The following is a 14,351-nucleotide window of genomic DNA, read 5'->3' on the forward strand; positions in this document are numbered from 1 at the left end:
CAAAATTTTCCTTGAAAATAAGTTCTTTTGAGGAAATGAAAGAGTAGGTTGACTGATTGGAAAATATTGAGTCCCTAGACACCCAGGTGCTTACATAAGAGCTTGAAGGTGCTGTACAAGGCACAGAGACATGCAGACAGCTTCCAGGCGGCCCATAAGTGGCTGTTTGGATTCCCCACCAAGCTCTGAATTGCCTTCCAGATCCAAAATTCTACAAGGTTTGGCTTCCCTCTCACTCCATCCTCGGACAGAAAATGGGCTGATGCTCTGTCCTCCGAACCAGGCCCACCCAAGTCTGCCAGCAGACCTCCCTCCACTGACTGACCAGAGACTCAGCCAGCACAGAGGGGAGTGCCCACAGACGCTTCAGACTCCAAACCAGCCCCAGCCCTGGTTCCCACCAACCAGCCACGAGGGCAAATAATGTGCAGTGATAAGGCATGTGTGTGCATGTATGTGTGTGTCTAATCTTCTCTTTTTTTTGTCTTCTTTCTCACAGTTCATTTATGATGAACAAGTTTCCTGGTAAGTACCTCTCTTCCCCTTCCAAGTTCCCCTTGCTATGTTTGCGGAGATAGTATCTTAAAAACCAGAATCAGGGTTTAGGAAAGAAAGGAAAATGTCAGGGCAGCTGGGAACGGCTAGCACTTCTTGGGAACCCTGTGTCCATCTCAACAAACAAACAAGCTTTAACGGAGTAGATGCCGTTTCCCTTGGGCTGGGCTAGGGTGCTTCCTTTGGAGACCCTATTATCCCGCCATCTTTCATCCAGATTAGACGGTGTGATTTAACTGTGCTTTTCTGTAGTCAGCCATGGGCAAGGCCATGGACAAGATTTGATGAGCCTTTTCCAGTTGTTCAGACCACGTTGCCATATTTCGAATACCATATATATCACAGGAGCCAGAGGTGGAGGCACTTCCATGACCTTTAACCTATTAAAATTCTGCCTAACATTCAAGATAAACTTGGAGCTCTGAAAAATCAGTGATTTCCTGATAGATTAAAAATATTGCCCAAATTAAATATGTGGGAACATTTGCATTTGGGTCAATGTCCAAATTGCCTTTTTTGACATGAGTTCTGAGCATGTCAGCTGTGTTTGTAATGGAAACAGAAATTGGGTGTGTTGTGCATTCTTGTTCCCTTTTTCAAATATTTGATCTGTGGAAGTAGAGTGATGTGAAAATACAGCTACTTTTTCTGAGATAATTTCTCAGAAACAGGCAGTTGTGATGCTGCAGGTAGGCGACTTGTATGGTATTATTTAAAGCTAAGAATGAGGTAGCAAAAACGTACGAATAATAGGTTCCTACTCTATAGCACAGGGAGCTAATATATTCAGTATCCTATAGTAAACCATATGGAAAAGAATATGCAAGTAATAATAATAGGTTATATCATTTTTAAGTAAAAATAAAGAAATATAGAGCCCAGCTGTCTTCATTTTCAGCAAAATGAGTGCTAGCCCTTTGCAGGAGCAACACCTCTGCATCCTAGGTCGTCACTGTGATTTCAGAATTCGAGGTGTCGGGGGACATATCACATTGACCATAAATGTTACACACTATTCAGGGTGTTAAGGTATTCTGCTGCTTTCTCTCTTCTGCCCAAGAGAGTGAGGGGGAGACAGCTGGGAGAGTTTGCTCTAAGACACATGGTCTGTATACTGACCCATAAGAAAGAGGAAAGAAGTCTTCTTTGAAAAGTGATCAATGGGCTGAAAGGGATCAAGATGCCTGGGAGAATCTCAGCTCAGAGGCCAGGGAAGAGCCTCCTTGTGGGATCCACCTGGACCTGGTTACCATATGCAGTGGTGATATTGTCCCCTCATGTCCTTGGAGATTCAGCGCAGCACAAGAAAACTTGCAGAAGCATTGCCACTTGAACTCATGGCACGGTTAACACAACCAGCACTGTCTCTCGGCAAACAGCAGGTGCCTAAGTGTTGCTCAGGGTTGCTGCTCTTTGCTAACCATGCTGCCATAAGGACAACAAGTTAGGACATAAGGACAACAAAGATTTCTGAGTTGACCTCAGAAATCTTTCTGCTGCGTTTGTGCAGAAGACCTGAAGCAAGGAGATTCACAGGTGGTTTCCCATCTGATGGTCTTAGAAGGAGCCCCCTCGCATCTCCCTGGCCTTGCTCATGAAAACCACATAGGAGGAAGTGAAAGCAGGTTCATGGCAAGTCTGTGTCAGTCCTTAGCCTCTTTCAGGAGACTTTAGGTGGTTTGGACCCCCGATTTCTTTCAGTAGCATCACCAGCATCACCAGCACTGTGTCTATAATAGCCTCATACAGTATCTGCAGAATCATTCTTGACCCATGGGTGGTGGCCCATGGCGAGGCCTGACTCACCATAACTCACATAGCCAGCTGCTTGTCGGATGACTGCTTCTTTCCAACACTGCATTTTTATAAAATATCACTGCAGCAGGAACCTGTGTGTGCATCCTTTTCATGTTTGACCGCATATTGACCGGGATCAGTTTCTAGACATGGAACTTGAAAGCGCACAGGAAAGCCATAACCTAACATTTCTTCATAGACCATCCCTCAGGAACCTTTTCTTGAAGCAAAAATGATGCTCTCAATTAACTAATTAAATTCTACACCTGAAGAGGAACCTAGAAATCAAGTTCATTGTTTTCTAACTGGAAGTTACTAAAATAAACTAGAGGAAGTGTTCAAAGTATCAAAACTTCAAGGTACATTCCAGAGGTCTCATTATTTTTCCCTTGACCATTCTCCCACTTGTTCATTCTTATCCTTTCTGACAGCACCTTCCCTGACCCAGATGTGTCTGTCTGTCTGTCTCCTCCCTCCCTCCCCTCTCTCCTTCTCTGCCTCCATCTCCCACTGTATCTAATGTATCTAACAGGCCTTACTCCGATGTAGCTAACAGTCCCTTGGTTGCTCCTGTCATTTCCCCTAGGTTGCCGTTTGTATCTGAATTGTTTTAGTGAATGATTAAGCTGTGGCCAGATTTAATACATGGAGTCCTATATTCAGCAATATGACAGAAGTCTTGCTGTGTTCAAAGCACTCTTTGGAGTGAGAAAATAAGAGAAGAGGAAGCATTCCCCTTTTGAGTGGGGGAAGGAAGAGATCCTCCAAAGCTGGGTGCTGCCTAGGACTTGTGTATAGATCAGAGACTGTGTGTGGTGTTCTCATGGCTACCTCCTTCTTACCGTGTTGGGCAGTTTTAGTTGTTGTTCGCATCACACGAGGGTGTAAGGGAGTCGGGGGTGTGGCACGTGTGCCTTGGGGGCTTCCGTTAACTAACCATTCTTGGTTTGTCCACAGGTGGGAGTCTTTGGTCCTCGTGTTGATGTATCTCATCTACATTGTCATCATGAAGTAAGTAAGATCCCTGCTCAGTTTCTCTCCCCACACTCTTTCCTGCACTCAGCATTATGTGGTGATGTGGACAGAGGGACGTTGCCTTTGCCCCTCTTCAGGACCTGGCAGCCTAGTTTTTGGCTGTTCGCTTTCATAATAAGAAAGGTGGCAAAACTTACCATATAGGCTTCTCCTTAGGACCGTTTCAGTGTCCCCATATCCAGGAGCTGGCTTCCCACAGAGCAGGTGATTCAAGAGAGGGCAGGAAGGACCCAGCAACACCTTCTATGATCCAGCCTCACAAGTCACACACCATCCCTTCTGCTGTGTTCTATTTGTTAGAAAAGAGTCGCTGTGGTCTTCACTCCTTGCCTTTCCAAGAGAGGAGAGTCAATTACCTGTGGACATGTTTTAGACTGCCAGATCATGCATTCTTTTTTCCCCATGGAGTCTGCGCAGATTGCCACCTGTATCAGGAGTTATGTTGCTGATGTAAGCACCGTGGTCAGAAACCTGCTGGGTCATCTTTTTTGACAAGGACCGTTGAGATCAGGAGCTTGTAAACAGTGCAGAGATACTCTGTGCTGCAGCCACCTGCCCCCGCGGGAGCAATTGCATTTGCTTCAAATTAGCGCATGCTCTCCCCTAGCCCATGTGACTGCAGGAGTAACCGCCTCCTCTAGGGGGAGGACCGCAGACCACTGCGGTTTAGTTCAGTCACTCAGTTGTGTCCAACTCTTTGCGACCCCATGGACTACAGCGCGCCAGGCTTCCCTGTCCATCACCAACTCCCGGAGTCTGCTCAAACTCATGTCCATCGAGTCAGTGATACCATCTCGTCCTCTGTCGTCCCTTCTCCTCCCACCTTCAATCTTTCCCAGCATCAGGGTCTTTTCTAGTGAGTCAGTTCTTCGAATCGGGTGGCCAGAGTATTGGAGTTTCAGCTTCAGCAGAGTCCTTCCAATGAATATTCAGGACTGATTTCCTTTAGGATTGACTGGTTGGATCTCCTTGCAGTCCAAGGGACTCTCAAGAGTTTTCTCCAACACCACAGTTCAAAAGCATCAATTCTTTGGTGCTAAGCTTTCTTTATAGTCCAACTCTCACATCATACACGACTACTGGGAAAAACATAACTTTGACTAGACGGACCTTTGTTGGCCAAAGGTCCTTTTGTCTGACTGCTGCCAGAAATCGCTGATGTGGATGCCTCCAGTAGCAGTCTGCCACTGACACGTCAAGTTTTCTTTGCTGTTGAGGCCTAACAAAAATTAATTCTGGTGGCTGAGAACCCTGTGGGGAGAAATCAGTGTGGCCGTTGGCCAATGTCACAGGAATAGAGAAGTCAGGAGCTGGCTTGACCAATGGCCGGGGTAGGCTGTGAGCCATTTGACACCATTGACCCAATATGATGCCCAGTTTTCACCTCAGGAGCTGTCCATGGTCAGCATGGACCCAGCATCTGGACCTTGTGACTGAACGAGACTATTTCTAGACTAGAACCTCACCCAAAGTTATCCTGATGTGGAATTGCCATGGTGGTAACTGACATCACAGTAAGATGACAAAACCAGGTGCTTTTCCCACAAATCACACACCCCAGTACATCAGCTCCCATAAAAAAACCGAGTTGGCCCAAGGCTTTCCATAGTTTCTAGACACCAAGGAAATGCCTTTGAAGGCAGGAGCAGCCAATTTATTTCTCTTTCTCTCTAAGAGCAACACTATCAGGGAATCCATGCCACCATCAGGAAGCCTGAACAATACATGTCTTCTTTCAGCATTTTTTATTTCACGTATTTGGTTTTTTTTTTTTAACATTTGATGCTTTGAGACCCCAGTGAGTCAAGAGCTCTCATCTCCCCTTTTGAAAAGGTGGATTCATCAATTATTCCAGGAGAACTGACTGAGTGTCTGCTATAAGCCCAACATGGATCTTGTGTTTTAAAATCTGAATTTAGATGAAAGCACGTCCCATACTGAATTCACTAACGGCTGTACAGAATAAGAAGGCCTTCAGAAAGTTCTTTTTATCTAAAAAGAAGGAAGATTGAAGAATTTTGCTAGCATGCACTCCATAACCACCACACCCCTCTACTGAGCCATCGTAACATCTGTGAGTTGTAGGCAGGGCATGTGGACATGAAGAGAACATACTGAACAATTTCCCTACCCCCAGCCAAGTCCACCGTGAAAGCTAATGAGGTGTGTTTCTGCTGATGCGTCAGCATTACCAGCTTCCCAGCTGTTCAGACCAGCAGGATACAAATAAAGTGGGGAACGGCAGCTACTGCACTTGTGAAATTTTCTGCATAAATTCTGGTCCCAAGTTCTAAATTGAAATCTCTGCTCTTTTGCCATCCCCCTCAGTAATCAGAGGCTTTAATCATTGGGTTTTATAAAATCTGATTTATAAAATTGCATGCTTCACAATAAAGTAGCTTTGGGGTGCAAGCACAAAATTTAAAACATTCAATTAAAAATATAAAACAGCAGCAGCCGTTGAAAACAGCCTATATTAGAATTGTCAGCTGCCTCCTGGATAGACGGCTTTAAAATGACTTTTAAACATTCTGTCTGAAGGTCAAAAAGCAGTTCTGGTTTGGCCCAATAGGTGGAAACCTTAAGGGAGCCTGAAGCATACCTGACCTTGGCGAGGATTGATTTCTGTCCTTCCGGGCCATTTCGCTGGGATTTGGTCCCCAGATGAGGCAGTGTGGGCTTGTTGTTAAGATCAGGTGCCTCCCTTGCAGCCCTGGCTGCAGAACTGAGCCAGGTGGTTCCGGCATTTTGAATCTCAGTTTTTGCTTCTAGAAACAGAAGGACTGATGCTTCCTACCTGAAAGGCTGTTTGTAAGGATGGGATGTGATAGAACAGTTAACTTAATTAACTGATATCCAGTTCCAAGAAAGTGCTCATAATGATGCAATACATAGTATTAGTATCCTATTATCCAAATCCAAATAAGTACACAACACACAGTTGTGAACTTTTAAAGCAAACCCCCCGGAGAGTCGGTATTTCTTGGGGGAAAGTGGATTCTAAGTCAAGATGACAGAAACAGTGCCTCTCCCTGGAGCTCCTCCAGGACGGGGTACAGAGGGTGAGGAGACCTTGCCATGAAGAATGCTGACCTGCAGAGCAGTCAGCAGAATAGCATGACGCACCCCATGTGCTCCCCACGAGTCCCCCCATTATTGACTCGCATCCTCCTCCCACACTAGCAGCGGTGTCACTCCCTCCACATGATCTGAAACCCCGGTGCTTGCCTGCTCAGTCCCTTCAGTCATGTCCAACTCTTCGTGACCCTCTGCACTGTGGCCCACCAGGCTCCTCTGGCCATGGGTTCTCCAGGCAGGAGTACTAGAGTGGATTGCCAGGCCCTCCTCCAGGGGACCTTCCTGACCCGTGGATTGAACCCACGTCTCTTGTCTCCTGTACTGGTAGGAGGGTTCTTTATCACTAGCACCACCTGGGAAGCCCCATGAAGCCCCGGACATCACACCAATTCATCTACCCAAACGTCAGTACGTACCTCTAAAAGGACTCATTTTTAACCCAGCCACACTATCATGATCATACCTAAAATGAATGCTAATTCTTTAATATGATTCAGTATCCAATGTTCAAATTCTCAACAGCCTCATAAATATTTTTTCAGTTCCCTCGGTCTCATAAATGTCACGAATAGTTTAAAAAGCAGAATCCAAATAAATTCCACTCATCACTATTGGTCGCTCCATATTTTAGATTTCTTTGAGTTTATAAATTCCCCCTCTTTTTTTTTTCCTTGCAATTTATTCTTGAATGAAATCTGATTGATGGCTCTGCAGAGTTGCCCACAGTTTGGACGTTGTTGATTACATCTGTGGGATTGTGTGACCTGTTCCTCCAGCCCCTGTGTCCCCCCCATGTCAGCCGTTGATAGCATTCAGGCTAGACTGTGTCCAGAGTGGTGGAGAGTCGCACCAACGGACACCTGGATCTCTCTTTATCTTGGCAGCTGCCGATCCTCAGTATCTGGCTCCATCATTTCATCACGTTGCAGAATAGTCATGTTCTCATTCTATTCCTTGCAAGCCCTGAGACTATAAACCCTGGGAGTGGGCCTACCCACTGCCCTTTCCACGACTGCCACCATCCCTCTAGACTAGCTTTCTCTTCTCCCTCAGGCCTGTAGGAAGCACCATAAGTTCCCAGGGTGAATAGGAAGGGGCCCAGCCTTAGAGGATCCCCCACCTGTATCTCCGTGGCAGGCCCACCACCCAGAGCTGCACTACGAACAGACACAGGATGCAGTGGGAAGGGACCCCCAAGTGGCCTCATGTCTGTAGCAGGAAAAGGGATGAAGAAGAGGAGGGGGAACACAGCTTGAGTGGCATGTGAGCAGGATTTAGAGTCTAATGCTTGGGTGCCATTCTGTGGGAGGCCAGAGACCAAGCTGGTGGGACCCCTCAGTGGGTTGTCCCATGGTCAGTGAACCTTCAAGACCTTTAAGTCTCTTAGTGAAAAAAGCAGCAGGGTCCACAGTGCCCTGGAGACTCTGCCCGGTGGCTGTCTTTGCCCCTGAGTTTCCTAGGATTCCTCCATGGGAGTCTTCTAATACCAATGATAAAGGGACCAGGGCAGTAGTACCTGCCAGAGCATCCCAGGAACTTGACTAAGGTGCCTTCCTTCCAACACACATGGGAGAAACTCCGCACAGTGTTTTGATTCTTTCCCTCAGTCGCTCTGAAGAAACATAGCCCAGAATTTTGTCATAAAGCCAAGAGCCCCACAGACCTGGAATTATGGCACAACAGTGACAGACTTTCCCAGGATCCCAGCTTGTGACCTCAGGAAACCAAAGGCAGGCGGAGACCTCAACAGTCAGCCCACCTGGGCACATGGACTGTGATGCTAGCGGCACAGGCGGACGTGACACCTTGACCTTCCTCCACCCAGCATGGCCCTGGGGACATGGCCCAGAGGAGGGAGTCTTTACTCATCCATCTGAGCCTCATCACAGCCCTTCCATGCGTAGACCACGAGTTGTTGTTCAGTAGCTCAGCCGTGTCTGACTCTGTGACCCCATAGACTGCAGGACGCCAGGCTTTCCTATCCATTACTATCTCCCAGAGCTTGCTCAAACTCACGTCCATTGAGTCGGTGATGCCATCCAACCATCTCGTTCTCTGTCATTCCCTTCTCTTTCCGCCTTCAATCTTTTCCAGCGTCAGGGTCTTTTCCAATGATTCAGCTCTTCACATCAGGTGGTCCAAGTATTGGAGCTTCAGCTTCAGCATGAGTCCTTCCAGTGAATATTCAGGACTGATCTCCTTTAGGATGGACTGGTTGGATCTCCTTGCTGTCCAAGGGACTCTCAAGAGTCTTCTCGAACACCACAGTTCAAAAGCATCAATTCTTCAGTGCTCAGCTTTCTTTATGGACCAACTCTCACATCCATACATAGATCATGAGTAAGGGAACTCAATCCCAGAGCTCCCCCACTGACATGAAAGACTGCAGAGAAAGCAGTGTGTCCCTATTTATCTGTCTGATGTTGGTTTTATTTTCACTTACCATATATCCTCAAGTCGGGGAAATGGGCTGAATATCCTGGGGAAAACAGGATGATAAAACAGTAACCATATTAACCTGAGGCACCGGATCCCTCACCCGCGTCCAGACTGAGGGAGCTTTGGGGAGCCAGGAGCCCAGGAGGGAGGGGCGGCAGTGCTGATGGGCTCTTTCTGCTCCCGGCCGTGTCCAGATACAACGCCTGCATACACCAGTGCTTCGAGAGGAGGACCAAGGGGGCCGGAAACATGGTCAATGGCTTGGCCAACAACGCCGAAATGGACGACAGCGGCAACTGCGACGCAACCGTGGTGCTACTCAAGAGAGGTAACCCTGGGGCCGTGCCCCACTGCGGGGCTGCCCCGGGGAGCGCCCCGCCGACTCCCTCCCATTGGCTCCATCCGAGAACAGGCTGACCCTGGTGATGGGCAGCCTCTGGAAGCTGGTGGGAGTTCTCGGACCAAACGTGCTGGGGTTGATAACAGAGAAACAAGATGGTTAAGGAGACACCAGCAGTGTCAAGGCGCTGACTGTCTCTCATTCTGGCCGTGTGACCTTGGAGCAAGTTACTTAACCTCTCTGAGCCTCAATTTTTCTCTTCTGTAAAATGAGGATAATTTTTGTAACAAGTTAAGGAGATAAAGTATATAAAATACTCCATTAATGATAGTTGTTATTAGTGTATATTTATATCTGAATTCACTTTCAGGCTATATTACCTCAGTTTCCCAGCTGCAAAATGACATAGAAAAGAAAATGAAAGTGTTAGTCACTCAGTCATGTCCGACTCTTTGTAACCCCATGGACTATAGCCCGCCAGGCTCATCTGTCCATGGAATTCTCTGGGCAAGGATACTGGTGTGGGTTGCCATGCCCTCCTCCAGGGTATCTTCTTGACCCAGAGATCGAACCTGGGTCTCCTACATTGCAGGCAGATTCTTTACCGTCTGAGACACCAGGGAAGCCCTGAAAGTGTGAAAGTGTTAGTCACTCAATCATTCCCCCAAATTCTGATATTCAGTAGATGCTTAGTAAGCAGTTCCTATTCAAAGAGAAATAATACAATGCTCTCTGATAATATTCTTTCTTAGAGGAACATGGAAAATTATCGTTTACTTTTGCCTAGAATGTGTTTCCCTTTTCATTTAACTTTTTTTTAACTTTCCTATTGAAATGTGTGGGTTTATTTCTTCTCAGTCCCATTTCCTTCCTTTTCAGGGAAGTAAAAAAAGAAAATGAAAAATCTATAGGTTATTTCCAAGTACATATCTCAGTTTGAAATCTGTAGGTAATTATTAGAATTTGAAAATCAATTATTTGATGTAGTTTTCTCACTAATTATACTCTACTAATTTCTCACTAATTATACCCATGTTTTTAAATGAAAGACTTTTGAGTATTCAGCGCTATCCCACATAAAGATTTCATTTCGTTTCTTCTCTGCAGGGTAGTTTATAACAATAAAAGGAATACTCTTAGAGAACCAAAGAGAGCTACCTACTATTAGTCAGTGTCTCCAGAGATCATTTCATGGTTTAGTGGCCTGGAGCACAGGAGTGAGGCTGTGACCCGTGAGCTGTGTCCTCACATTGCAATATCCATGCAGAAGAGCTTGGGCCATGGAGGAAGTATTCTTCAGGCCTGCTAGCAGATCATTTCACAAGATTTATCCTAAGCACCCTCTGGACTTGAGCCTCTATAAGCTAGCCAGCTCCCTACTCTACCCCCCCCACCCCGCCCCCTGGTCAGCCCTGCATCCCCCGCCATGTCCTCTGTTTGGACTAGCATCAATCCTGCAGCTTTTAACAGCCCACTATGAACACTCTTGACATTTGAAAAGGGCATAAAGGGTTACTAAAAACAATTGGGGTCTTTCCTATGCCCCAGATATTAGTGGCAGGAAAAGAATCCTTTGAGGAGAAAGGAAAATTCTCTTATGTTATCACTCATTCTTATTATTGTCGAGAAGGACTCAAACTGTTTCAAGTTATTTCAAAGGAAGTATCAATGAGCCCATGGAAAGCGGATTTTGACTCTTCTTCAAATTTTAATCACAACCCTTCGAGACAGATGGATGGGTGGGTGGATGGATGGATGAGTCAATTGGTGGGAGGGTCGATGGGTTGGCAGATGGGTGGATGGAAAGAAGAAGAGGGGGGAAGAAAGGAGAAAGGAAGGGAGCAAGAAAGATAAGGAAGGGAAGGAAGATGAATGACTATCTCTTTCCTACTCCTAGCCTCAACGCTATCTTTATTTTATGTTTTTAATTTTCCTAGCCAATTTCCACCGCAAAGCATCAGTGATCATGGTAGACGAGCTGCTGTCGGCCTACCCACACCAGCTTTCTTTCTCTGAGGCTGGTCTTCGAATCATGATCACCAGCCACTTCCCCCCCAAGACCCGACTCTCCATGGCCAGTCGCATGTTAATCAATGAGGTATCTGAGAAAACAAGTCCATCTGCCACAGCCAGGGTGGGGAACTGGGCAGGGAGGACGTTCCCTAGTCTGCAGGTAAAAGCACCTGCCTCAGTGTTTTACACAATAATGTCCCTCAGCTGTTTCCCAACATTCTTGCTCAGCTATGCATCCTGGTCCTTGCTCTTCCCACCACGTGTCCAGAGATACAGTCCAGCTCCCAGCTGTGTAGAAAGACTCTTCTGTCCCTTCTGCCTACCTTCTTCTCATTATCTTCCATCGGAATAAAGCCCCCGGATGTGAACTTGCAGGAAAGTAGTTGTTAAGTCAGGGTACCTTTAGTTTAGGGTACTGCAGAGTCTCTGACCCAAATTTTCCCAGGGATGCCTTTCTCTGAAATGGCAGCTTTGTTGATCCTAATCCTGATACATTTTATGGCTTTCTCACATATGGACCAGGGAATTGCTACTATCTGGAGAGGAGCATTAACAACCCAGTGCACAGGCTCGAAAAGCAGTGCCCATTTGAGACATGGGGACTCTCCTCTAAAGGGATTTGTAAGTTCCAGAGGGTCTTGAAAGAGTGATCCTTCTTCCCAGAAAGTTTATCAGAGTTGGTTGTTACTTTAAGGAGTCCCTTAGAACCTGTCTGCAGAGTCTTCTGGAAGCACCTCCTTGTCAGCAGCCTGGGAAAATCCTGACAGCCGGGGCCCTGGGTGAGAGGATCTGCAGCCCCTCTGGGGGCGTTCTGTGTTAGAACGTGCCTTTGCTTCTCCAGAGACAGAGACTGATAAACAGCAGGGCTTATGCCAATGGAGAGTCCGAGGTGGCCATCAAGATCCCGATTAAGCACACGGTGGAGAACGGGATGGGGCCCAGCGGCGCCCCGGACAGAGGCACGAGCGGGACGCGGAGGGACGAGGTCGTCGCGGAGGCCGGTGACGAGACGGAGAACGAGAATGAGGACAACGAGAATAACGAGAACGATGAGGAGGAGGAGGACGAGGAGGATGAGGAAGGGCCATACACGCCCTTCGACCCCCCGTGTAAGAGCCCCTGCTGGGGCTGGGCGGGCTGGGCGGGCTGGGGTCCAGAGCTGTTTTGAAGCCACTGACTTGATGCCCTTGACCAGGTGACCTTTCTGATACCAAATTCAAGGACTGTCTGTATGGCCGTAGGAATATTTATATTGTGTTAACCTTTACAGTGGGTAAGATTCTGTCACAGCGGGTCCAAAGATGACTAAGTCAGCGACCTTTGGGCCTGGTTGAAATGCGGGCGTTTGGAGGAGCAAGGCTCCGTCAGTGGTTCCTTGGGACCCTGCCAACCAGGCGGCTTGGTGCTGTGGGGAGAGGCTTCCCCCATCTTTACCCACCCCATCGCAGTTGGTCGGGGCACTGTCCTGACAAGGCAGCCCTTGGGGGCCCAGGTCCCAGGACCTGCTGTCTCCAGGGTGGGCACCATGGGAGATGCAGACCAGGGCAGAGAGCTCCCCAATCACACCTCAGGGGCTGGCCCAGGGGTCTCCCTGTTTCTTGACGGGTCAGGGTGCATGCAGAGGCTGGTAAGCTCTCAGAACCCTGGCCACAAGGGCAGTGTCCTTGTCCGCCGACTGCTGCCTCCAGTAAAGACTGAGCTGAGCCAGCGGCCTTGTCCTCCAGCCCCACCATTAGTGGAATGGGTGGACCAAATCCAAAGAATTTTGCCTGTCTGCCAGACCTTCCAGAAGTTTCTGTTTCAAGAAAGTGTTTGCTGGTCCAGTTCATAGTCACTGTCAAGTATGTGAAGCTTAATTAGCCTGTTTGTCTTCTCTGCAACGTTGGAACGTAGTGGGGGCTGTCAGCTCTGAGGAGGAAGTGCTGGATCCACTTGAAAGGCCGTTTAACAAGGAGACATGGGTGCAGTATCACAGTCGAGTGTTCCTTTCAGGTGCAGTGTCCTTTGGGGCCCCTCTTTGTGTCCAGCCAGTAAAGCTCAGGGGGAGACGGGGTCCCTGAAGGGCTCCTGTGATTTCAACCTGGTCAACTGCCGACCGAAAGTAACTAGAAAACACCACCCAGATTCCCAGACCCCAAATCACCCAAAGTTGAATCATTGCTTGTTAGTAAAAATGTATGCTGGCTCCTTATCCATTTTGCCACCTTTGGTGACATTTCTTGGCAACCTTCCTATCGACCAGGACAAAAACATGTTAAGGATGGAATGACTGGTCCCCCACTCATCCCTTGTAAGGCCCCATGTTCATTTCCTCTTGCTTTGCAACAAATGAGCACAAGCCCTGCAGCTTAAACTCGTTGGCTAGCTCAGGTTCTGGGGGTCAGAAGTTTGGCACGGCCTGGCTGGGGGTTCCGAGGCTCACGGGGCAGTGATGAGGGGGCCAGGGCTGCGGTCCTTGCCAGAAGCCCCGGCACACTCAGGTCCCTGGCAGGGTGGCTCCTGGTGGCTCCATGTGGCTGTCAGCTGGTGCTGCTCCCCACCCCACGGCCACCATCTTCTTCATCCCATGGCGTCTTATTTCAAACGAACTGTGTGTGTTGTGTCTGGTCCTCCCCACCCTGCTCATGGTTCTAGCCGCCTCTTCCGCTTGCAAGGGCTCCAGTGATGACCTGCCTGTCTGGAGGTCAGCTCTGCTTCACAGTGTAACACAGTCAGGGATGGTGGTTCAGCCTCCCCACAGGCTCTGAAAATCGGGGCACAGACCTTGGGGGCCGTGTCTGGAATTCCACCCCCTCCCCAGCCCTTGTTTGCAGAGCTCACCGTCGGCCCTGTAACCTTGCTCTGAGAATGCTCACTTGGCTGACGTCGTCCCTGATGAAAGAGTTTGTAAGTGGCCAGGTGCTGTGTTGGCCCCAGGGCCCAGGATCCACACACACTCCTCCAGGAAGACATCAGAGACACAGGGGTGAGAGCATACAGACCGCATCACTCAGGGGGACAGAAGGGCCCCTTCGGGTCACGAGCTCCCTGCTTCTCCCCTGGATGCGGTACCTCCAGGCCTAAGTGTGAAGTTTCGGGGTAACCTGAACTCCTG

General features: G+C 48.2%; 1 protein-coding gene across 4 annotated transcripts in view; it reads left to right on the forward strand.

Annotated features, from left to right (window-relative positions):
• SLC24A3 (solute carrier family 24 member 3) overlaps positions 1-14,351 on the forward strand; it is a 422,543-nt gene that overhangs the window by 385,295 nt on the left and 22,897 nt on the right. For all 4 annotated transcript variants that reach the window (XM_061126457.1, XM_061126454.1, XM_061126456.1 and 1 more), the window contains 5 exons: positions 500-525; positions 3,310-3,363; positions 9,099-9,232; positions 11,182-11,342; positions 12,099-12,366. In XM_061126457.1, the coding sequence (XP_060982440.1) occupies positions 500-525; positions 3,310-3,363; positions 9,099-9,232; positions 11,182-11,342; positions 12,099-12,366 (643 nt within the window). The remainder of the gene's footprint in view (positions 1-499; positions 526-3,309; positions 3,364-9,098; positions 9,233-11,181; positions 11,343-12,098; positions 12,367-14,351) is intronic.

The sequence above is a fragment of the Dama dama genome, chromosome 23 (genome assembly GCF_033118175.1).
Source record: "Dama dama isolate Ldn47 chromosome 23, ASM3311817v1, whole genome shotgun sequence".
Taxonomy (NCBI): Eukaryota; Metazoa; Chordata; class Mammalia; order Artiodactyla; family Cervidae; genus Dama; species Dama dama.